The sequence below is a fragment of the Hyaena hyaena genome, unplaced genomic scaffold, assembly GCF_003009895.1.
Source record: "Hyaena hyaena isolate Hyena2069 unplaced genomic scaffold, ASM300989v1 scaffold_845, whole genome shotgun sequence".
Classification (NCBI taxonomy): Eukaryota; Metazoa; Chordata; class Mammalia; order Carnivora; family Hyaenidae; genus Hyaena; species Hyaena hyaena.
The window spans coordinates 653,740-679,704 of record NW_024081477.1 but is presented as its reverse complement, the minus strand read 5'-3'; the positions used below and the strand labels follow the sequence as shown (position 1 = coordinate 679,704).

Sequence of the window (25,965 nt, the reverse complement as noted above, 5' to 3'; positions counted from 1 at the left end):
GCATAATTTAAGGGCTAAATCTTAGATTTCCTTCATTTTTTCCTAAAACATCTGTGTCATTAAGAGTCTGATTTAACAAAAGCGTGATATCATTTCAGATCAACTCAAAAATATATGCAATATTCTGAAAAGCCTTTATACATTTATCCAATTAGAAAATTTACCTAAATCTCCTTTTGTCTATCTTAAACCTTATAGTGAAAAGTTTTTTGTTGTTGTTGTTTTGTTTTTACCCCTCTGTTTTCTACCTGTAGGACCTTGAGGGCAGGACTGTAACCAAGCAAGATTTTCTTGGTTGTCTCAGGATGCACTAATTTTATTTTGGCCCAACAATAACATATATTGATCATTGGCCATTGAGGGATGGGGTTAAAGGGCCAAAGTCAAGGTCTTTTCCCCTGCCTTTTTCAACAATGTCCACACAAATATGTTTCAGCCATGTGGGTATCCATTTTTGGCATACAATGAGCTAAACTCAGTAAAATGGCTCCAATGTATCTTAGTAAAAGCCTTTTGTATATCATCCATCCCTCATATGGCAGAGGCATCCATTCCTCTAGTAAACAAGAACAGCACAAATATGGAGGATTTGGAGGCTGGCATCAAGGGTATTGTCATCATTTTCCCAGCTTTTGGATCAAAGGAGCAGGAATTTTAATCTTAATCCTGTGTACTTTTAAAATCCATTTATTTTAACCTTAGTCCATCTTGACCATATATAAAATCTCTTTTTAAAGACTATCCTTCACAAGCCTTCTACAACTTTTCTTTTGCATTTAGCTTTTGTCCCAAGCCATTTTTCTCCAAATAACCAGTCTCGTTTAGGACAAAATCACTTTCCTTTACCTTTAACAAAAATATGTTTCCATTCTTTATATCCTTCTTACATACCTCTTACTTTCCTACATACAGAGTTGCTTTTCTTATTTCTAATAGTCTTAACTACACTTAGCAGAATTTTAACTGCTAGAAACCATAGTCTCCAGTGAAAACTAAGTAGTAATCAATTGTGAACTCTATGTTATATCAGAATCTTTTTAGATGGCAAACTCTATTAAGCACAAAGCATGTTTTTCAACAGTTCCAAATATCCTTAGTTTTTTTTTGCAACAAATCAAAAGCACAAACCTACCTCTAGTAATTAGTTCTTTAGCTTCTTATCTCATTAGATAGCCAGTGAGTTCAATCTCAGTTTATCATGCAAGCAAAACTTTAACATTTTAGGTTACCAAGGACTTTGAAAACTATCTTAACAATTACCCATGAAAACTATGAGACAGACAAAATTAAGCATCATTTTCAGTCATCCTTTTGTTAACAGACTGGAACAGAGATAACATGAGCTTATTTGACCTTCAGCAAATCTAGGTAGAATGCACATTTGTTTCTGTTTTGTTGTTGTTTTTTTAGTGTTGATATACATTGTCTATCTCAATCCAACAAATTTAAATTAACTTAAACACTGAATACATTTTACTTGAGTCCACGTAAGACACTTTGTTCCCCATGGTTAATTTTTACCTGGAAAGTTGGTGGGGAAATCCTGACTTCAGTGGTCTTTGCTCCTCAACATCTAGGGGAGGAGGAGGAGCTGATGGTGCCTGAGGCATTGAGGAGTCAGTTATGCAGGCCACCTCACCCCCAGGTGGTGCAGAAAAGGAGTGGAAGAAGGGAGGGCAGAATAGGAGATGTGCTAGCAGAAGGCAGAGAAAGAGAATTCCCAGTTTTAAATCTTGTCAGCTCTGACAGAGGAGCAGACTTCAGGTTTCTTTTGTTTTGTTAGCCGCCAGTGGAATTAGGCAGTCCATGTCAGTCCAGAGAAGACAGGAAACTTCCCTGAAACAAAAGGAGTTTCAGCAGTTGCTTGGGGATATTCCCTGAAGTCCCTGTTCTGAGGTAGAATAACCAGTGACACTTGGCTCTAATTATTATAGTTACTGACCCAGAGAATGAACAAGAGACATGTTTCCATACACAGTTACACGGCGACTCCAACCTGCTGCGCAGTGCCCAGCACCTTAGAGTTGCAGCTTCGTTCCTCTTCCCTTGTGGAATTACTAGTGCAATTCTGGGAGGTGATCAGGCTCCCCTTTGGCCTATTATGGGCAGTTCTTCCAAAATGAACCTGGTTTCTTACCAGTCTGACAGGCGCTCCCTGAGCTGATTCCTGGGTCTCACCGTTTCCAATAGCACACACGGGGTCCTCACCCCAGTACATCAGGACAGCTAGTCTACTGCAGATCAAGGGGTCCACAGGCACCAGGTGAGCTCCCTCTCCCAGTGCCTGAGGTTTGCATCCCCGGTGGCAAAGGAGGTGGAAACACACCTTTTCCAAATCCCCGACGAGCTCCCAAGCAATGTAGCAGGATTCTTGCACAGAGAGTTGTGACACCGAGGCTTTTCTTTCCAAGAAGCAACTTTATTCCAGCTGGCATCGCTCAGTAGGGCTCGTTCCCTAAGCACTGAGCCCCGAACACCACGTGGCATGGTTTTTTATATATATTTTTTACTTCTTTGTCTCCCATATATGGTAACACACAAACATGCAGTCTGATTAATGTGGTCTCATGTTACCAGGTCGTGAGGGATGTTGTCACATACAGGAATATCAAGGTTGCCTTGAAATGTTCTTTTTTTTTCTTTCTTAGCGAGGGGATCCTACCACAGGATCATGTAAATATATAACATTAATAAATCTTAATAGTTGAATAAACTTGAGAGACTAAAATATAGGGGTTATTCATTGGGAGCACAGGAAATTAGGACTCAAGATGGAGGAAATCTTTGATGGATGAAAATTGAAGTTTATGCAATATCAGTTGTCTGTTGTGTTTTTTGCATCCAATGCCATAGTAATGTTGTGAAATACATAATGAGCAACACCTGTGGCATAGAGCAGTAAACCTTTAATTTTGGTCACAAGTCTGTGTTACTAGGTGGTTTTTCTAGTCTCATTTGTGCTTACGCATTAGTGGTTAAATAAGCAGCTTTGCAGATTCAGTGGGCTCTCTTAGTCCATACCAGTGCATCTGGCCTAAATCAGTTCTTCTGCAGCTTCTTGTGCCCTTCTAGGCTAGTTTAAGCTTTTACCATGGTTCTCTGGGGGTCCAAGAGAAAGAGAAAGATCAATAGAGCATAAAACTATTTTGACGTCTAGGCTCACAATTTGTATGTTGTTACTTCCCGGCTGCATTTTATTCACAAGGCCAGACTAGATGAAACAGTGGTGAAATAGACTAGACCTGTTATAAAAGTTGCTACATAGTCACAGTACAGGGATGTAGATGTGGTGAGAGATAGGGAACCCAGCCACTTTGCAATCAAGCTGCTGTAAATGATGTGAGGGATGAAGGTGAGAAACATCCCATTTAGAGGGAACAACAAACATACTTAAAGGTGTACAGGCTGGAGGAAGAGAAGACATTCAAAACCTAGGGGGAAAAGTAGAAAATATAGGATGGTGTTAGAGAAAATTGGAGACAGTTGTGGCATGAACCAAATCACCTTGACCACATTGCTCATATTCTAGCTTTTGAATTGTATTCCAAGAGAAGACCCCTATAATATTTTAAGAAATAGATTACATAGTCTCATTTTAATTGACTCCAATTTAATCTAGTACATAGATTTAATAAATTATATAATGTATGTTTAATTGAATTTCTTTGGCTGAGATTATATGATATATAATATGATACCATATTAGAGATTATAATTGTACAAGTAGTAAAACACTATATCTGAATGACTATGTAGTCATTCAGAAACCATGAGTAACAGTAGCAACCAGAGTATGGGAAAAGTGGAGGCATTGTTGAGAAACTTCAGATGTTAATAATATTTGCTACTAGATGGGATGCAGATTTTAAGGGAGAGGATGATATCAAAGATGGTCAGATGGATTGTTGATATTTATCATTCGCTTTGATGAGGAAGACTTGAAGAGGTACTTTGGGAAAGAAATTAAGCGTCCCATTTCAGAGATGACATATAGTTAGATACGAGGGTCTGTATTGCAGACATACAAATTGGACAACAGTTTGCACATAAATGTTCCTTGAAGCCATGAGAGTACTTGAAGTCACCAAGAGTGAAACTTTTGAAGGAAAAGAGGAGAGCCCAGAAATAAATCCAAAATAATTCTAACTATTAGACATCAAGGAATATAGAGAGATATGTTCGTGCTTCTAAATGGCTTCATAGTATCTGATTATATAACTTTACCATATTATTGTAAATAATTGGCTATTAATGGACTTCGTTAGACTTCATTAGACAGTGCTATAATCACTATCTATTATATATTCCTTTACTCATTTGGCCAATTATATCCTTCGAGTAGATACTAGGAAGTTGAATTGCTAGGGAAAAAAGGTTTTACATTTTAAATGTGAATACATCTTGATTAACAACCCTTGAAAAACAGTTATACCAAATTATACTTGCAGCAGTGAGGAGTATACTATTTCCTCAGTCCTTCTCAATATTATATATCACATCATTTTTCATTTAGCATCTGATGAGTGACAAATTTTTGTTGTTTTAGTTTGGATTTCTTGGGTTATTAATAAAATTAAACTTTTTCATATGCTTATTGGAATCTGAAAATTCTTTTTAAAATTTCCTAAACACAGTCTTTGCCTATATTTCTTTTTAAAATTTCTTTAATGTTTATTTATTATTTTGAGTGAGAGAAAGACAGAGCATGAACAGGGGTGGAGGAGAGAGAGAGAGAAAGAGAGACACAGAGAATACAAAGCTGGCTTCAGGCTCTGAGCTGTCAGCACAGAGCAAGACACAGGGCTTGAACCCACAGATGCAAAATCATGAGCTGAGCCAAAGTCAGATGCTTATCTGACTGGGCCACCCAGGCGCCCCTTCTTAAGTATATGTATTAAATATATTAATATTTTTCTATTATAAAATACGTAAAATGTTTCCATTTTTATTTTAACTTTCCTTTAGGTATTTTAGCCTGTAAGACTTATTTTTTTTGTAATTCAATTTATCTCTCATTCCTTTTATAATTTTTTAGTGTGTATGTGTGATACATGTATAAACATTTTCTTAGGCCCAGGATTATGACACTATTTCCCTTTAGTACTCTTGTAAATTCATTTATTATAATTAGGCTCTGAATCACCTACAAATTAATTTTGTAATGAGCTTGAGGTAAAACCCCTAGCTTTGCTTTCTCACCTTTATCCTGTAAAGCTTTCTCGTTTTTATGTATTAAACAGTCCAGTGTTGACAAACATAAACAACCATTTTCCAGTGAGAATCTAAGTAGGTCTCTGCTGTGGAGGCAGTACGGTGTTGTAGTTAAGAGTAAAGTCTCTAATTATCCTAAGTAATTATCTACCCCCACATATAGACATCATGTCCCCCTTCACAGGATGCAGCACTGGCTGGTGACATGGAAACCTCTTCTACAAAGCACAGAGTTTCACTACAGGGTGCTGTTTCTCCTCTGGAGAAAGCCCATTTGTCATCTAAAGGCAGACTGAAAATGGCAGTACTGCCTAGATCTTAGTAGTTTTTGATGCTTTATTCTTCCTCTGAATAGGTCGGATACAAAAGTTTCAAAGGCAGTCATTAAGACCAAATGCAGAGTCTAAACTGGAGAAAGTGACTGAAGAGTTGCCTTTGAGTCCATTCCATCAAGTTCATTTTCACCTGATTTATTTGGCTATATGTCTGTCCCCCTCTGCATTTCCTATATCAGCTTTATCACAAATCAGTCCCCTGTAGGTTGTATTGGAAAAGCAATATGTGTGATTGAGATATTGTTAACAGCAAAGCATGTACTGGTCCCAGAACTGTTAGATTCTGATTGATAAAATTTAATATTTTGAAAGGAGGGGGGAAAAGGCTATTATTCCAGCTCTTTTATTTGTAGTGTGGGTGAAGTTCCTTTTATCTCCTCTACTTTCACAGTAGCAGTATGACTGAGATTCCAATAAATTATTGGATGCAATATCCAGATGTCTGGATGATTTTTTGGTGTTGCTGCTACTTCTTAGTGGGCGAGAGAAAAGATAGTTGAGGTTCTGGAAAAAGTGTCAAAGCTTAGCAATAAAATAAGGATTTCATTGAACAGAAAGTAATGAAATCACCCAATTTATTTCCCTTTCACTGTTGTAATGCAGGTAAATCTTGCTTCATATGAGTCACAAAGCTTGAATGTGCAGTGGCCTGGCTGGGGTGCTGCATGGTTTATGTGTGAGGGATTGGAAGAGTACTCATAAATACCTTTAATAAAAAAAGTGTGGGTGAAGCAGCTTAGTTTTTCAAATAAAAGAAGTTTCATTTGTGTCTGGGGATCATAGCTGTTAAAAGTCAACTTTCTCAACTTTTTCCTCTTGTGTCGTCCTTCTAATATCACTGCATCCGTGAGGAGTTATATCTCCAGTTCATCTTGATGCTCTTGGGTTCAGGTTTTATCTGCTTTGTGGTGCAGTTCTTCATCTCTGGGTACCGTCAGTTTTCTTCCTCTGATCTTCTTCTTGTCTGTCACATATCCATCATGCAGACTTGATTGAGATATTCATCTCAAGGCCTCTTATTCATGGGGTAGACCAGAAGTCAGCAAAACTTTTCTGTAGAGAGCAACGTAGTAAATATTTTGTTTTAGGGGCCAAGGTCTCTGCTATTACAGAGTGGAAGCAATCATACATAAACAAATGAGTGTGGTTGTGTTCCAATACAACTTTATTTACAAAAATAGGAAGTGGGCTTAACTTAGTTCATTGTATTTTACTGAGCTCTCAGGTAGACTTTGAATATATTTTTAGAGGTAGTCTGCCAGTGGTGACAGTTAACATATATTGATCAGATACAAATCTCATATCATTTAGCAAATCTAAAAGATAGTTACTATTTTAAACCCATGTCACAGATAAATAAACCGAAGCAGACAAAGATCAGGTAATTTGCTAGTATGTGGTAGGTAGAAAGGCATTTGAGGTCAGGCTCACTTGGGAATCCCAGTTTCTATCCACAATGCCATAATGCTGTCCTAATTAATCAGTAGGAATGGACATGCCAAGAAAACACATTTTGGTGAGATGTTTTCATAAGTGAATGACTTTTTAAATAAACTATTAATAAATAAAGTATCACCTATGTCCTGGCCTATTATCCACACATTGCTAGGTTGTTATTTTTATTTAAATTGAACTGTTTTGGCATGCTGGGGAGGCTCAGTCAGTTAAGTGTCTGACTTCGGCTCAGGTCATGAACTCGCAGTTCGTGGAGTTCAACCCCTGCTGACACCTCAGAGCCTGGAGCCTGCTTTAAATTCTGTGTCTCCCCCCGCCCTCCTCCTCTTTTTTTATATTTTTTTCAAGCTTATTTATATTTGAGAGACACGGAAAGGTAGAGCACAAGTAGGAGAGGGACAGAGAGGGAGGGAGACACAGAATCCAAAGCAGGCTCCAGGCTCTGAGCTGTCAGCACAGAGCCCAACGCGAGGCTCGAACTCACAAACTGTGAGATCATGACCTGAGCTGAAGTCAGCTGCTTAACTGACTGAATCACCCAGGCGCCCCCTCCCTCTCTCTCTCTCTACCCTTCCCTGCTTGTGTTCTGTTCATCTGGCTGTTCTTATCTCTCTCTCTCAAAATATAAACATTAAAATTTTTGATTAAACTGTTTAAATTTCTATTCAAGCAAAATAACTTACTGGTAGGGAAAATATGGAAAGGACTAAACATTAAATATGTAAAATTGAGGGCTCCTGGGTGGCTCCGTTGATTGAGTGCCTGACTTTGGCTCAGGTCATGATCCCACAGTTTGTGGGTTTAAGCCCCGTGTCAGGCTCTATGCTGACAGCTTGGAGCCTGGAGCCTGTGCAGATTCTGTGTTTCCCTCTCTCTCTGTCCCTCTGCTACTTCTGCTCTATCTCTCTCTCAATAATAAATAAATATTAAACACTTTTAAAAATAATAAAACATAAAATAAATAAATAAATATGTAGTCAGTGTGAATTGAAAAAAAGAGACAGGAATAGACATAAATGAGTTGAGTTTTTAAATTCTGGCTCTATTACTTAAAATATATATATAAAATATATAATTTTGGGCAAGTTGCATTCTGAGCCCTAATTGTGAAACTAGACACTAGAGAAACTCTAGCTGTATAGCTGTGTTAGAAATTATTTTGATGATCTATTGAGTCACTAAATGAAGAAGTTTTCCTAGTGATGTATCAATATATAATAATGATATATATAGCATAAAATGGAACTATATATATATACAGAACAGTCATATCCATGAATGTTTAAAAGTCACTTTTTCTTTAGATGAGTGAAAAAGTCTGTGTTTAAATGAGCTAACCGCAAAATGTTATGCATTGGAAGGAAAATTTTAGAAGAAATTTTTACAGATTCTGCAGTGTAAAGAGTTCTTGAGGGTCATCTAGTCCATTCCTCTGTCTTCCGGCCGAGATATTCCTAAGCCAATGCAGATGAGACCCTGTCTATTTCTTTTAGAGAAGCAATTTAGTGAAAGTGCCTATAAACCGTTTGTGGATAGAAAGAGAACCTCCTGAATACAAATTGACTCCCTGATTGTAAGTGACTTTGTGATGACAAGCAAGAGAACTTTGCAAAAACACAGAATATTGAAAATATTTCATTTGTTTCGGCAAGTCAATGGCCTTGCCTGCCTGTGGCTTCCAGATGGGGGTTCAGACTGAAAACATCCAGAGGCTCCATCCACACTTACTATGCAGCACAGCACCTCATGCGGTCCAAAGGTGAGCCTTAATATTTTATACCATTAACTGTGTAGTCCCAAAGATGGATTCAGGGCAGGCGTTTGATGTTGTGGCGTGTTTGGGTTGCTGAATACTGTGGTGAGTTTCTCTGCCTCTCTTCGACATTTTAATAGTGGTAACAACGACAACAACAAATTTCCCCTTATCACTGGTGCTTTAGGTAATTATGCACTCAAAGAAAAACAAAAATTGATTTGTCTTCATAATAAATCATATTCTCTGCTTTATGAAGAAATAATTAAGGAAACTGCTCAAATTTAATGTGAAGCTTTAGAAAACTCTGTGTGTGCCATGAAAAAAATGAGAGAAACATTGATTTCCCACAGGAGACAAATCAATTTTGTCTGTTTAGTTCATTGCTGCATTTATGGCTCCTAGAGCATTGCTTGGCAAATAGTAGCTGCTTAATAAATTGGCAGATGAGACCTGCTTTAAGTGTTCACAGCACACTATTTGGTTGGCTTTTTTGAAAGCAGAGCTCATGACAAAGATTTGGATTAAGTAGTACATTTGGGGAATGATTCTCACGAAGCGTGGTGAAAGAGTAGGGACATTTATAGGAAAAGGAGAAAACCTGTGAAGAGTAAGCTAATGGGGTTACCACTGTGGACACTTGGGGCACAACATGACTTTGCCCTCCTACAGACCTGAGAGAACTCTACTCATTATTGCTTCACGTAGGACAAGGAAACGGAGCTGTCACTCAGCAGCTCCCTTACTCCTTGCTTGAGTTTCACTCCTGAGGACATTAAATCCCCAGCAAACATACTGGGGGTGAGGCATTTTGTTCCCATAGAAAAAAGAAATCCTCCTCGGAACAGACTCAGGCAAAGGGAACAAGGTGCTGAAGGTAGCAAGCCCTCAATTATTAACTGTCCCCACAAATGATAGGTCACTTCCTAGATGGGCTGTGGGGTTATGGGACTTTTATAGTGGCTGCTACAACCACAACACTTCTGGTTTTCTAAGTGACACTTGTGATGTGAGAAAATTCAAGAAATTGGTTTGATATTTACATTTATTACATAGTTTTAATTAAAAAGGTCACAGATACTTCTTATAAGCAAGAGGATATGTAAAAGTTCAAAGACTGCAGTTCAGGAATTTTGTATTTTCCATATGAGTATTTCTATGAGTAAACAGTGTATTTCCTGGTTGTTTCTACTTGATTCCTGAATACATGATTGAACTGAACTTACTCTGTCCTTAAAATAAACAAAATACCTAACTGAGACAGTTGCAAAGTTATCTTCTTGATGAATCGTTATACTAAAAATGTTAATTACAGTCTCTACCTATCTTATAAAAGAGCAGGCCTAGGTTACTAATAAATAGGTAACCTCTTTTCTGGCATTGAACATCTCAAAAATCTCAAATAAAAGACACAAATGAACTTCATGGTAGGGTCAGGAGCTAACAAGTTTGTGGACTGGCCAGGAAAAGGCAAAATGATGTACAGGCTGAGATTTTATGGGTACATGAACTATATAAGTAAACACAAGGAGACCAATATGCAAAGAAGTAAATAGAGCCGATGCTCAAAGGAAACCAGATAGGACACAGGCCAGGTTGCCCATGAAAAAGGGAAAAAGAGAGATGGAAAGAGAATAGCTGTCAGTAAACCTTACTGTTCTCAGATGTGTTTCTACTACTTCATTGGCCTCAGATTTCTCTTGGTACCTTTTGAGCTGCCCTCTCCTTTAGTTCAGACTACCTTAAGTGAACTTCTCTCCCTGGCATGCAGAGACCCATATAAAACAGTGAACACATGATGCTTATTCTAGCAGCAGAAGTTGGAATGAACTAGAAAATCGACATAATACTTTAGGCATTATGACATTGTGGTAAAAACTGTAGGTCATCATATTCCTTGGGATTTGAAACTTAGTTCCATCAATTTAATTACTGGTTTATTAATTGACTTATTGGCAATTTTCTTAATTTTTTTGTGTTTTAGCATTTCATGTGTAGAATATGCATAACCCTAGTGCATACTACTTAGATAACCATATAATGGGCTTACAGTGCCCACACTGTAGTGTTAATTTCATGAAAGTTACATGTACATATAAATACAAAATGATAAATATAATAGAAAAAATAACATAAAATAGAAGTATATATGCAAATCTCCATGTAAGTTAAATGAACTATAAAGTTTGTGACAGTTATAACTTACTGAGGGCTGTATGACACAGTATATTAAAGAGGTCATTTTGGGCATGTTACTTAATTCTCATAATAATTCACTAATACAAGATTTTTTTATTTTTTATTTTTTGTTTATTTTAGAAAGAGAGAGAGAGAGCACAGACGAGGTGGGGCAAGGGGCAGAAGGAGAGATAGAGAGAGTCCCAAGCAGGCTCATGCTTGGTGCAGAGTCCACTGCGGGGCTCAATCCTGTGACCCTGGGTTCATGACCTGAGCTGAAATCAAGAGGCAGATGCTCAACTCACTGAGCCGCCCAGGTGGCCTCTATATGTGTTTTTTTTTAATCTGATAAATAACTTTTATTATAATTTTCTGCAACAATAAGACAGTCATAGTCTTATAACAGACTTAAATGTCCTAGCTTTTACACTATGGAAAATTTGGCCTCTGCATTGTTCCAACAGAGGAAGCAGACATATAGAAAGTCTCCTATATGTGTTTTTAAAAAACATTTATAGATTAGATTTACTCATCTATTTTGTTCCCAGCAAATGTTTATTGACTGTCCTTTATGTATCCGATACTGGGCATATTGACGAACACTGAAAATAAATGAAAAATGAACTTTTCAGTGTCTCCCAGTTTATAAATCCAAGAGCTAGATTCAAGCACAGGCCTGTGTGAATTCAAAGCTCAAATATTTTTCTTTCAACTGTGTGACCACTCTTCCTTTTAAAAATAAATAAATAAATAAATAAATAAATAAATAAATACTTTCCCTTTGTTCATGGGTTTCCCCTCTCTCTCCTGGACCACTCAGAGTCTTTTATAACCAAATGTCAGCAGTGACCCGCCATCATTTCTGCCAGGCGCCACAGGTGATGCATCCTCGGGACAGTCCAGTAGGAAAGGACTAGACAAGGCAATGAGTACCACCAGCAGGTTCTTAGCGACCATTTTAGAGTCCAGCTACCATATCATTTGTTAGAATAAATCCTAGCCTCATCTTTATGATCCAATAAAATTTGTATCCTATTTTTCAATTCCTAGAGAAAATATTGTGGACTGTATACATATTTTCTATCGGCTCACTCACTGTAGAGATAGAACTCTTTCTTAATTCATTAAACATGCATTTGTTGAACACTGGCTTTATGTGAGCACTGACCTAGTTACTATGGGGAAAATAAGGTTCCTCTTTTCCTGAAACTTACTGTCTATTTAGGAAATATTGAAATAAATTTAACTAACAATAATTTCTGACAGTGATTAGACCTTTGGCGGGGGGGGGGGGGGGGGGGGGGGGGGGGGGGAATAGAGGGTGATAGGAAGCTGAAACTTTAGATTGGTTAGCCAGGAGAGGCTTCCATAGAAAGGTAGCCTGCAGGCTGAGATTTGAATGTCAAGAAGAATCCAGGCTTGTGGGGATCCAGGAAGAAGTTTATAAGCAGAAGAAATGGTAAGGTCAAAGGGTCTATAGGGGAGGAAACTTAGTATGTTCTGAGAAACAGGAAAATAAAGTATTCATTGTGTCTGGAATTTTCTGAACAAGCAAACAGGGATAATAGAAATCTTATCATGTGGACCCTGAAGTAGCTTTAGTAAGCTCTTACAATTATTTTTGTTACTCTGAGCTCATTCATCATTAATCAAATATTTACTGAGTATCTCCTGTGTGCCAGCACTGTCTATGTACTGGGAAGGCAAAGATCAGCCCATATATTTATTTTGCAAAAGGATGTCATACAAACAATTGCACAGGCATAGAGTCATTTTAAAATTAATTCCATGAATAACACACTCATGAACAAACTATGAGATTATTGTGGTAAATTATAATTAATGCAAGCAATTTATCTTTTTGTTAATGTATTAAATCCACCCAAATCTTTTGAGCACCTGTCTATGAGATGCAGGCTGCAGGTCCTGGTGGTGCAAGTCTGAGACTGAATGTCCCAGTTTCACCTGTGACAGAAATGAGTCCTGTAGCTCAGACCGATTGCATTTATAAGAAACTCCTTTCAGTTGGCACTTTCTGCTCTTAAAATCTGTATAAAGTCTACTCACTGTTCTCCAGGAAAATCAGTGTCCACATTCCTGTGTATCCCAGTGAACAGGCCTTCCTCCCCACCCTTCTAACTCCAACTCTGCCTCTGCTCAAGCCCTCTTCCCTGCTCAGCTCTTACAGGTTTTTTTTTTTTTTCTCTTTCTTGCTCTCAATTTTGATCTAAATGTGAAACTCTTTGGAACTCTGCCCCAAGTAGCACACTCGCTGAACTAAAAATTCATTCATATCGTCTGTGCTTTGCATCCAAACGTTTGTGGAAGTTTGAGGGAGGAAAGGGTTACAGAACACAAAAAACACAAAGCATCTTCCATTGAATAGACTTTTTCTAAAAGTCCTCCAGCAGTCTGTAAATTGATTTTCCTTTTGTTTCTGTCCTCTACTGCCCCCCATCCCTGCTCATTGTTAACACAGACCACTTTGGTCTCTTTAAATGTATCCTGTCTGGGGATCCACCATGTCCTCTGGGTCCACCACCCTTTTCCTAAATCAGATTCCAAAATCTCAGGCATCTATAACATCACTTTTGTGGGGTTTAACATATCTATGTACCACTTATACTATTATTTATTTTTTCCCATCAAATTGCTTTGATTTTTAATAAGTAAAAGAAAATATACATTTATTACCACTGAATCTAGAAAATTAATGTAATTCATCATAAATAGATAGGAATTCTAAAAGGCACTGTGTGGCTATTAAAATTTAAAAGCATTTATTTCCATAACACTTAAGTGCATTGCCATACAACCAGTTATACCTACCACACACATTGGTAATTTCTCTTGTTTACCTCTCAAGGTTACTGTAAATATTAAAAAAGATGACAAGTGAAAGAGCTTTGGAAAATAATGGGATTTTAATATAAATAGGTTCTAATGTGCGTGCTCGCTCTCTCTCTTTCTCTCTGTCTTTTTCTCCATCTCTGCATCTGTGTCTCTTTTTCTGTCTGTCTATGTGTGTCTGTCTCTTTGTCTCTAAATGACAATGCATGCAAAATCCTTATCACCAGACCTTAGTTACCCTGAGGGCTGAGCGGGAGAAATCTGCAAGGGAAATGCAGATCACAGATGTGATTCTAAAGACCTTGCTCAGAGTGAAACAGTTTGATGGAAAAATAACAGAATTGAGCAACAACCCTGAAGTCAGTCTCCATAATTCCTGCAAATTGAAGTCCCTAGGATAGAAACTCTCTTATGTCTGGGGGGGAGGGGGTGTGGATATCTTTGAAGAACGGCTCTCATTCCATACTAAACATATAAACAGAAGTAGTAACACATTTAGCCAGGGGCTCTGCCCCATTACCTCAAAAACCCTGCCCTTTACTTTCTATAGAGTTTGCAAATTTCGAAATCGAACCTTCTGATTAAAACATCACAATGAACAAAAGGGCTTATTATGGGCTGTGTCTGAAAAGACCCATAGTTTGTGTGACGGCTCCCATTAACTGTTGTCAAGGGGGCTGGAGCCTTGGTCCAGGGAAATCACTCCCTTTTCTCTAATGACCAGCACAGAAGTGGCACCAGAGGGAGCTATGAATAGGATCACTCCTGAAAAGACACAAGTTCACCTCATTTGCCACTGAAACTTATATATACCTCCAGCCCTCTTTGCTGACGCCCTGGCACAAACGCTAATAACAACTGAGCCTGTGGCCAAACTCCCTGAGAGCTTGCGGTTGCCAGCAGTCAGTTTGACTTTTTTTGCTACCATGTTCGAAGACTTAAGGACCCAGGTTAAGACTTTCTAACCCAATAGGTAGGACAGATTGTGCTTACTTGCTTTTGGAAGAAAAGAAATTGTGCTTTGCATTCCTTGTTTCCTTCCTTCGTCTCTTTCCCTCTTCCCCTGTGAAGTGAGCAGAGTAATGTTCTGAATAGCTGAAAATGTTTCTGGAGTCAGAGTTAGAGAGGACAACATAACCAGTCATAGTACCCACATCTCAGGGCCGTTGTGAAGATTAAACCTTAGGGTATTTCTAAAGCTCCTGGAATCGGGAGATGTCTCAGTAAAGAAGAGTTCTCCTTCCCCTATGCTAGAAGGCCCCCTTTCACTGCACTTTCTAGAGCTCTTATTGTTCGATTCAAATGTTTAACCAAAATCTAATAAACACCCACTGTCTTTGGATTAGCGAGTTTGATGCCCACAGTAGACTTTAGATTTTCTCTCTGCCAGTCAGGACTCAGCAGAATCCTCCCGTCTTCATTTTGGTACAAAGACACACCTTGTTGACATGCACCACCGAGTCCCCATCTTCCACACACAGTGTTGCATCTTTTATTATCTGAAAACTTGACCCGTTCAGGAAACTCGTCTTTCTGTACTTGAGAATTATTTGTATCATTCATTGTGAGAAAGACAAACAGCCCTAAGAAATCTTTTTCGAGCTTACTGACTGAAAAGGTACTAGCATTGTACTCCCCAAGGAACAAAAAGCAAGGAAATGAACATCTGTCAAAAGGTACAGCCCAAGACCTGGGAGAAGCAGGGTGGTCTAGGATTTTTCTGGCTCCTCCAAGAAGTAATTTCTGCCTTCCGCTGGGCTGCATTGCTTTCTGAGCCAAGAGGTTCAATGACCCTCCATCTAACAAGTCCTGTCAAGTTGGCAAAACATGGTCTATAATGAAATACAACGTGATGTGGCAATACTTGGAATAAAATTCACATACTTTTGACTTCAGGCCATTTTTTAAAATTTATTTATTCACTAAGCATTTGAGCCGGGCACTAGATGGACAGAGAAGGAAGTTCTGGGCTCTGTCTTTAAGAAAATGCATTTTGTTAAATCATCAGATACTGAAATGAAAACTGGAAATAAAACCCATTTAAAAATTCTAAACATCCAACATTTGGTGATGTGCAAATATATCATCAATAGTATAATTAAAGTCCCCAACATCATTTATATTTTTCTACTTAATACCTGTTAAGGATTTTAAAGACATTACATCATTTTTCCTGCGAGACACATGCTATTATTACATTCGTTGTAAAACTAGATAGAACTAGAGCCACCTGGGTGACTCAGTTGGGTAGGCAGCTGACTCTCTATTTCAGCTCAGGTCATGATCTTGAGGTTCATGAATGGAGCTCTGCCTCAAGTTTCATGCTGTCACTGCAGAGGCTGCTTGCGATTCTCTCTCTCCCTCTCTCTCTGCCCCTCCTCTGCTAACCTGTACACCCTCTCAAAATAAACAAATAAACATTTTAAAAATGTAGATAAAACTGAGATAGAAAGAAATAATATGCGTGGTGAAGCTAGCATTTGAACTCAGAGTCTGACCCAAAACCTGTGCTACTGATCATTTCATTTCATCAGTAATAACCTTGTACAGAATTCATTAGTGGCTTGTTTACTTTTTGCATGCCTACTTAGATTGCTTCTTTTCTTTCCAGAAACACTGAAGATCTCCACTGCAGTGTACAGTTAAGTAATCTGACATCTCAGTCTATCTTATGCTGTCAAAGTTACATCATTCCATCATTCCCCTCTGCTCCTCTCTCATCCACTAGCTATAACTATAGGGAATATGCAAACTTACTAAGAGGCAAGTTTGGGAACAGGCCATATCTAGTATTTGTATGATTTTTTTTTTTTTTTTGGTCATAGATGTCACTGCTTTCCCAGCATTAATCAGACAAATGAGTCCTTTACAGATATCAAATTCAGTTTTACACGTATATTTTAGTAGACCAAATGAGTATTTCATAGTTGCTCACCATGTTCTATATAATAAATACTTCTTTCTCAAAAAAACCTAGATGCTCAGCTGATAGAAAAGAATTTATCACCCCTCCTCACTATTATCCTATATGGCATTTTTTCTCATAAGCACCATAAGGAAATGATTCTCAGTGAGTTCATTATTCCCAGGAAACCAAGAAACAACTTACTTGTTTTCCACTTATTTATGAAGTTTTATAAAAATCTTTTTACATCAAAAAAAAAAGAAAAGGGGAGGAATTTCAACTCAGATTTTAAATGAGTTTGACACCAGAAGCTCTTAAAATATCTCCTAACTTCATGCTTAGATATTAACATTCCAGATTTATGTTCAATATAGAAACTCAGCTATTGTCTATTTTACAGGATTTGACAATAGCATTGTGCTTTATTAGGTTATGTCATGTTATGTTACTGAGTTATGCTAGGAAACACAATAATATCATGAACACTGTAACTGAGCATATAGCATCCTGAACATGACGGTAGGAAATGAAAGTGGTCTAAATAGAGACATTTTTGTATGCCAATTAATAAAGCCTTGGGAAGATTAATTACAGCACCAAGATCTTCAGCTTACTCCAAACCACCAAAAAAAAAAAAAATTAATTAAAAAAAAAAGGGAAATAGCAACAGAAACAATTTGATATTCTCCATGAGTGGTCCTCTTCAAAGGAGAAAAACAATGGAGAGATGTGAATTCAAAATAACCATACCATAATGTCTTGATCCTCTCAAGAGTACTTTGATTTCGAAAGTTGTGAATGTCATATCTAGGAGTTCTGTGAGACTAATACAGAACTAGAGAATTATTCTTGGTATCTTTCACCATTTCCCTTTTGCTGGGCAGGGTATCAGCGTTTTCTCACCCAGCAAATGTTTTTGCCGTAGGCCAAAACAAAGCACATACCTCCAAGGTGGAGACTGCGTCAGGAAGGTGAACGGGCACTCTACGGACTCCAGTGCAAACCTTCTGTGCTAAAACTTCTGCAGAATTTGCAAAGGGGTAATAGTATTCTACTGGTGCAAAAACAGAGCAGTAAAAGAAATGTTGGAGCTTAAAATGAGATTCAGTGTCCTCAAAGTAACAGATAATTAGAGTTGCTTTTGAAATGTAGAGAGAGAAAATGAGCCCTGTCTCTGGTTTGGAGACAGGTTATAAGGTCTGTTTAATGGGGAAGCTCTACTGAGAGAGGCAGTTAAGCAGATGCCCCCTAGAGTCATGGTATTTGGAATTTAATTTTACTTCTTCTACTTATAACCTGTGTGAATGAGGGCAGATCTCTCAGTCTCAGACTGTGGTAGTAGGAGCTCAAGAGAGGGAGACTTCGTAGAAGAAAGTGGGAGGGTTTTAGTTTCTCCATGTTCCTGAGACAGGGCTGGAGTGGGAAGTTTGTAGGAGAGAAAGAACAGACATGAATAACAGGGAGAAGAACTATAGACTTCTAAGAACTATTTGATATTAAATCCCGAAGACTAATAGAGGCACAAAGATGGCCGAGGTGGCACTTCCTATTGGGAGAGGCGGGGGCTATGTGTCTCTATGTTGGTCAAGCTGAGTTTCTGAGGTCTGTTTGCAGGGATGTGAGGGTGGAAACAAATCAGGAAACACAGCTGGAGGGACACAGCAAGGGTTCTGAAAAGGGAGGAAATCAGGAATCCAACTATTTCTAAACGTGAAAAATGTAGTACTTCTACCCCAATTGCAGAATTCTCTGGAAAAGCACTGAGCTTTAGTATTTGTTGTCTGTGTGAACACGGAGTGGTGGTTATGCCCTATTTTATATCTTGTAAATGGCAGGGAGACCCGAGTTAGCATTTGGCAGCAGAAGAGCATCATATTTCAGAGTGTGAGCTCTGGAACCAGACTACCTCCTTTTCAGTTCAGTCTTGACATCTAGCAACTGTGGCCTTTGGTCTGTTGCTGATCCTTTATGAACTGCAGTTTCCTTTTTTTGTTAAGTGAATGTAGTATCAGTATCTACATCCCAAGATCGTCATGAGAACTCAATAAAGCTAACGTCACTGAGTGTCCGGCTTATAGTAGTTATTCTTGACACATGCAAGAAAGAAAAAAAGTGAAGATTTAAAAAATTAAAATAATGCACAGCAAGTGGATAAAGATCCAGTTGATATTCTTATTCAGATTTTGAACAACTCAGCTATAGTGTGTCCTGCTAGAAGCATGCACATTTTCCCGACGAATACCTTTCCCTCTCCCTGACTTTGTGGGTGTTGTGCTCCTGGTGTGGGCCAGTGAACCCTGGGTGCCCATAGCCTTCCTCCAAGCTCATGAGAGTGGGCAAACCACTGGTCTCCTTCTGTGTCAGGCACTGGTGTTGCCAAGCACATCCTCTGATAGTGATCCTCAGGCCTTGGCAGCAAACAATGCAGTTTTCTCACTTTAATGAGGCTGAGATTCATTCCTACACATGGCAGCTGCAAAGACGTATTCTCCTTACAATTAGATGCTGCAATACTTAGCATTTCTTGGACTTAATTTTAAGTACATGTTGGTGGCCCCTGTCCCTCCTCGGCACCTTGGTTTCTCCAGGAGAGAGCATATGGCCCCGTAATTCTTTAAAGCTCATTTTATGGGCCATTCTCAGGCACTTCCTGCTGGCCTTTGGAACAGAGCCTTGTTTGTGACTGCATTTTTGCTTATGCTCCTGCCAAATGCTTCCTCCAAAACCAGCAATAAAACCACAGGATCCGATAAGCCGTGGTCATCAGAATGGCTTAATGAGAGTAACCTCAACAATCGAGGTCTTTAACAACAACCAGCACTGCGGGACTTATACCTTGAGCACAAGGACAGCCTGGGCAGGTCACCTTTGTGGTTTATGGGAATTTCTTCAAATAATACAGAATTTGAGACCATCTCAGGGAACAATCTCACACTAAGCTATTTTCTCTTAAGCAAAAATGGACAGGACAAAAATAGAAATTAGTGGGTTTTTTCCGGCTTCTCCATATTTGAGAATGAATCTGGTCTTAAAGGTGTTACAGTCCAAAGAAAATTTCATTGAATGCTCCAGTGGCTACCTAATTCAGTCAATCTTGCCTCAAAATAATCTGAAATAATAGCCTCTGGCTAGCAAAAAAAGCTATAAGTTGGGAACTTAAAACAGATCTTTATCAGGAATGCTTGAGTGGCTCAGTCCGTTAAGAGTGTGACTCTTGGTTTCAGTTCAGGTCATGATCTCATGGTTGTGAGACTGAGCTCTGCGCTGAGCATTAAGCCTGTTTAAGAGTGTCTCTCTCCATCTCCCTCTGCCATTCTCCAACTCACCTGTGTGCACACAAGCACACGCTGTCTCTAAAAATAAAAAACAAAAACAAAAACAGGGCTTGATCAAAGCATATTCACATAAGATGGCACCTAGTTTGAATAAGACAAAATTATATTTTGTCTATCATCTCTGTGCTATTAAACAGTTTTAAAATCTGAATTATTAATTAAATCCTGTGAACTAGTATCATTTTGGAATGACTGTGTTTTGATAGCTACCAGGACTGTATGACTTTTGAGAGATGTTGATTTCCTTTTGTGTCAACTATTAGATACCTTCTTGTAATCATAAAAGGCATGAAGAAATTATGTTACAAGCAGATCCTATATAAGTGGAAGTGAACACAGAATATATTAAAATATCAGCCATCTTATCAACAATATGTTATAATGGCTTCTGATTAGCACTGAGAACATGATTGATGTTACTGGGAGTATGACACACTGACAGTGTGGCATTGAGAAAATTCAATCCAAAGCATAGAATCATTCAAATTCTCATTACTCCTTTGTGACAGTTTTTGTTTTTGTGACCATTAAAAAGTAATGACAATTTAATGGGACCTTTCAATAATGATAATAGGAAAAACATTTTTTAAATGCTCACCTGTTGTTACAACTAGAAATAGAAATGATACAATATATTGATTTTTGGTTTTAAAAAGCATTTGTTAACTTGATTCTTACTGAGTCACTTAAAATTATGCAAACGCAAGTCATAAAGAACTTCTAAGTCAAAGCAGTAGTTCACGGCAATAGTACCAACATATGTAGGTTGATTTAGCTTTTCCAAGGCCAAGGAAAAAAAGACATGTATTTGATTAAAAATCTTCTCTAAGAAACAGACAAGGCATGCCAGGTCTTCAATTAGTGTAAAGTTAATAACTGGTAATCAAGAGCAGGTGGGGGAAGAGAAGGGGTTGGAGCTGGGGATTAGTAGAGTTTATATTGGCCAAATATTTGTATCATTAAAAGTTGAGTATATATAAGAATTTATATATCAGATGTAATCCATCTATTTCATTTAGCTCTTACTTGCCATGGATACAGAGCAAATGTACAAAAAAAAATTCTTTACTTGGGAAACAGCTGAATAGCATGGATGCTTCAAATTGAAACATTCAACTACAAAAACTTTTATCAGAACCAAAATAGATTATTTGACTTGTGTTTGCAAATTCATTCATCTGAACTTTGTATCAGGATGATGAAACTACAGTGGCATGACCTGATCAGTTGGTATGTCATAATCATAATAACTACCACATGTTGATCATCTCCTCTATAATAGGCTGTGAGTTAGATACTTTAAATTCCTTATTTTATTTAATCCCTGTAACAACCCTGATAAGTAGGTTTATGTATTACATTTTTCCCCTTCCTCAGTGATTTATCCAACACTTTCCCATCCACTTTACTGAGAAATTTAGAACCACCATGAAAAATGTTCTCATCTAATCAGCAAATAACCCTACTATCTATCTTGTATCAGTAATTAATATCTTTTTTCTTGATTCCTCCGTCCTTACAAAGGTCAGTGCTTCCATAGAGGCTCTGATTTCTACCCTTCTGACTTTTCATGAACTTCACCGTAATCTGTGTCTTAGAATCATCAGTCTCTTTCTTTGCCTAATTGTTTATATCATTATAGCACCCCTGCCCTCCAAACTCTTCCCTGTGCTTGGAATCTTACCACTCATTCATAGCCAACTCTAAAGAGTTTGCACACCTGTGATCCCCATGTTCTTATCTACTAGCTACTACTATTCACCCCTCAATTCACTTTAGACTCTTCTCCATACTTTTACTTAAATTTCTCTAATCAAGATACATATGACCTTCATGTTGCCTAATACATTTTTCTGTCCACATCTTATTCCATGTCTTAAATTCTGCTTTCTGCCTACTTTTCCTTATTCCCTCTTTCTCCATCTCTGCTTCTTTCCTTCCCTCTCCTTCCTTCCTTCTTTCCTTTCTCTGTAGTTCTCTACCTCTAAATTTAGAGTTTGATTCTAGATGACTATCTACCAAATTGCTCTTGCCAAAAATTTGAGTGTCATCCCATGGGGATTACATGCATTCCTATGGCTTTAAATACTATATGTAAGCTGATAAATTTCATTCTCATAAATTTGGACCTTGCCTCTCCTCTGAATTTGGCCCTCATATGTTTTATAGCTTACATGACATCATCACTTAGATAACTCATGGATAAGACACAATAATCAAAACAGAAGCCTTTAATCTCTCTAAATCATACCGATAATTTATTTCAATCTTACTACAATAAAGTTGTTAACAATAAACAAAAAGGCACACACAGTTTATAATCTTTATAATATTTTTAAAAATAAAGAGAGGTGTAAGTAAAGATCTAATAATCTCTACTTTCATATCTTTCATTCATTCCCTTGAGATAACCAAGGTGAATATTATAAATATAAATATTCTGTAATTTTCTCTATACCAGTAAAGAGATGCTCATATTTAGGTTTTTATTTTTTTCTTTCACAATGGGATAATGTCATAACAATAGTTAGCACTTTTTTAACTTAATAGTATAACTCAGTTAATAGTATAACTCACTTTCCAAGAACTTTCCACATTAGTCCTTTATATTTAATACATACTTTCCAATCATGGATGGCATTCCATTCTATGAATATTGCAGATATTTTTCAACTTTTGCACTGATTTATTATTCACTTGTTTCTGGGTGTTCCCTTTGTACTTCTAATATAATTACATTGTAATATAATAACCCCAAATGTTTAATGACTACAGTTTCTCATTGACCCTTACCCACTATGTGGTTAAGCACCCATGAACAGTGCTTTCTTTCAATATTATGAAACTTCCTTGCTGTTTTCTACATCTAGGCTTTTATTTTTATTTTTTTTTAATTTTTTTTTAATGTTTTATTTATTTCCAGGAGAGAGAGACAGCGTGAGCAGGGGAGGGTCAGAGAGAGAAGGAGTCACAGACTGAAACAGGCTCCAGGCTCTGAGCCGGCAGCCAGCACAGAGCCCGACGCGGGGCCCGAACCCACGAACCGTGAGATCATGACCCAAGCGAAAGTCGGACGCCTAACCGACTAAGCCACCCAGGCGCCCCTGTATCTAGTTTTTAACAGTCCCTGAATTTTCTTCTCCTTTTCCCTTATCAGCACCCTAGACACACTTGAGCACTTTTCAGTTTCTCAAAGGAACAGGACTTCTCCTAATGGAAGGGCAGTTATCTTACCTTATTTCCTNGCTGGCAGTCAGCACAGAGCCCGACGCGGGGCCCGAACCCACGAACCGTGAGATCATGACCTAAGCAAAAGTCGGACGCTTAACCGACTAAGCCACCCAGGCGCCCCTTCTACATCTAGGCTTTTAAACCCATTTTTCTTTCTGCAAGGAAGATTTTCCCTTCTCCATATCACCATTGCATGACTGTATCTTTCTCAGCCATCAGATCTGAATTCTGTTCTTTTCAGTTACAAGATAGATCAGTTGAATAAAAGATTAAACTGCCGGGGAACCTGGGTGGCTTAGTCGGTTTAGTGTCTGACTTCCACTCAGGTCATGATCTCAGTTCAAGAGTTTGAGCCCTGCATTGGGCTCTGTACTGACAGCTCAGAACCTGGAGCTTGCTTCGGATTCTCTGTCTCCCTCTCTCTCTGCCTGTCTGCTGTTTGCACTATGTCTCTCTTTTTCTTTCAAAAATAAATAAACATTAAAATTTTTTTTTTTAAAAAAAGCAAGGTTAAACTGCTATAATACAGAGACCCCAAAATAAATACCTCAGACAAGATAGGAGTTTACTTAGCTCTCTGTAATGTTCCAGATCAGCTGTGGTTCTACTCCATGCAGTTACTCAAGTACCGGGATAATGGCAGCTCTTTCAACTTCAACAAGATCTTTCATGTCATTGGCAGTCTAGGTGCTGGTGGGATGGGGGAACATAAAACTGTGGAGATTTCCTTTCACACATAATAGGTAGAAGTTTCACTCATTTCTCCTTACCACATGAATTGCAAAGATGTTTGAGAAATGTATTCTCTGGTTGGAAGAGTGTATTTGATCTACAAAGGCATTATTATGGAAGAAGGGAGAATGCATTTTTATAGATAACCAGTGGTCTCCACACCATAATAATTATCACAGTTCATAAATGACACATCTGTTGCTTTGTTTTTTAACTTGTGTTCTAATTTTCCTCTTAGATAATAAGCACAATAAGGGCAGGATACATGCCTGATTTATTTACTAATACATCTTTTTTCCTTAATACGCTTTCTGTGTTTCAGTAGGGGTTCAAAACAAACTGGTTAAAAGACTAAATGATGTGTAAAGGGATTTTACAGGTGAAAAAACTAAGTTTCAGAGAAGTTCAGCAATTTATTCATTCCTGGAGGCTGAATGTCCATTTTCCAGGAATGTTGAAAGATTTGTATCCCCTATGGATGGCTTAGCAAGATAACTAGTTAGCTTTCTTCTAACAGTGAATTTCTATGATTCTTTGATGGTGTAGGAAATTACAGCACTCCAAACAAGATCATGATGCTACTTTTTGAAGAAGTAGAACAAGAAAATTAGAAAATATGCCTTCTTTCTCATTGGTTCAGTCACATTGAACTCTTTCTCTCACTCTATTCCATCCTAAATTCTCAAGGACTCCATCTGCACATCAAATACCAACCATTAACCTAAGATGCCACAAGACTACAGCAAACTTGATGCATATGCATGTATATATATTTTTTTTATCACACCTTCTCTGGGCAAGGAAAGTAAATATTTGCTGGGTTTTAAAGATTTCCTCCTGGGCTACAGGCTGCCTGGGAGAATAAAAGTAGGTAATGTTAATAAATGCTTTCATCACATTCTCTGTTTAATTGTATGAAAAAGAAGAGAAGAAAAACATAATAATAATAATAGGGGTAGAGATAATAATCAGGGTAGATAAACTGATCATCAACTAAATCCACTGGTGTCAGCCAAGTATGTGTGTCTATTACTGTTAAGAATAAAAAAAAGTTTGAGATTCTTCTTTATATGTTTTTGCTTCAAGATAATTCTAAAGCTGTTTTGTTTGTTTTCCAAGATATTGAAGACTTTGAAACCAAAACAAGAAGCACAGTGTCCGTCCGAGAAGGTCAAGGTGTGGTGCTTCTCTGTGGCCCACCACCACACTTTGGAGGTATGGTGGGGGGTAATTTGGTCACACCATTAATATGGTCACTTGGTGGTAAAGAAGGCACATCATGTCTTGAAGACATTAAAATCTCTTCATCAAATCACAAGGATCTTGAACAGTTCCAATCTAAATCATTTTTAAAAGAATTTTATTTTCATGCAGTCATTCAACACACATGGCCTTAAAGAGATACAGCATGGTACCCAGTGTGAGCAACAGGGTACCATGTGAGAGTGACGACTGATGAAGTCTGATGCTTGTAACCTGAATGACAGAAAGGAGACAGTTTCTTTAACCTTCTTTGACTCAGTTTCCTCATCTGTAGAATAGAGACACAAACTGATATCTGTATTGTAGTGCTGTTGTGAATATTGAGTGAGCTACTGAATGTAAATTGATTAGTGTAATGGCTAGTCCTTATTCAGAAAAAAAAGCCGGGATTGTTATTTCATTGTTATTATTGACATCCATGGAACAGCAAATGCCAACATTTCTCTTGGCAACCTCACTTTAAGTATTGGCAGAGGAGAGTTACCACATTAATTAGAAGCAAATTTTGGATGGCACCAAATCTGAATATCTCCTAGCAATGGTGAAATCATGCAGTCAATGCCATTCTCTAGTTTGTAAGAATCTGAATTGACCCATGAATTAACCTGTTTGTTGCCAAAGACCTAAACCACCTACTGATTCTCACCTCATTAGGTTTGCATTTTGTCAAATTCCAAATGATGTGGTAAAATATGGTAGATTCTTAACCAACAGTGA

General features: G+C 37.9%; 1 protein-coding gene across 4 annotated transcripts in view; it reads left to right on the top strand.

Annotated features, from left to right (window-relative positions):
• CNTN6 (contactin 6) overlaps positions 1–25,965 on the top strand; it is a 172,904-nt gene that overhangs the window by 24,441 nt on the left and 122,498 nt on the right. For all 4 annotated transcript variants that reach the window (XM_039219879.1, XM_039219880.1, XM_039219878.1 and 1 more), the window contains exon 2: positions 25,105–25,200. In XM_039219879.1, coding sequence (XP_039075810.1) covers positions 25,105–25,200 — 96 coding nt within the window. The remainder of the gene's footprint in view (positions 1–25,104; positions 25,201–25,965) is intronic.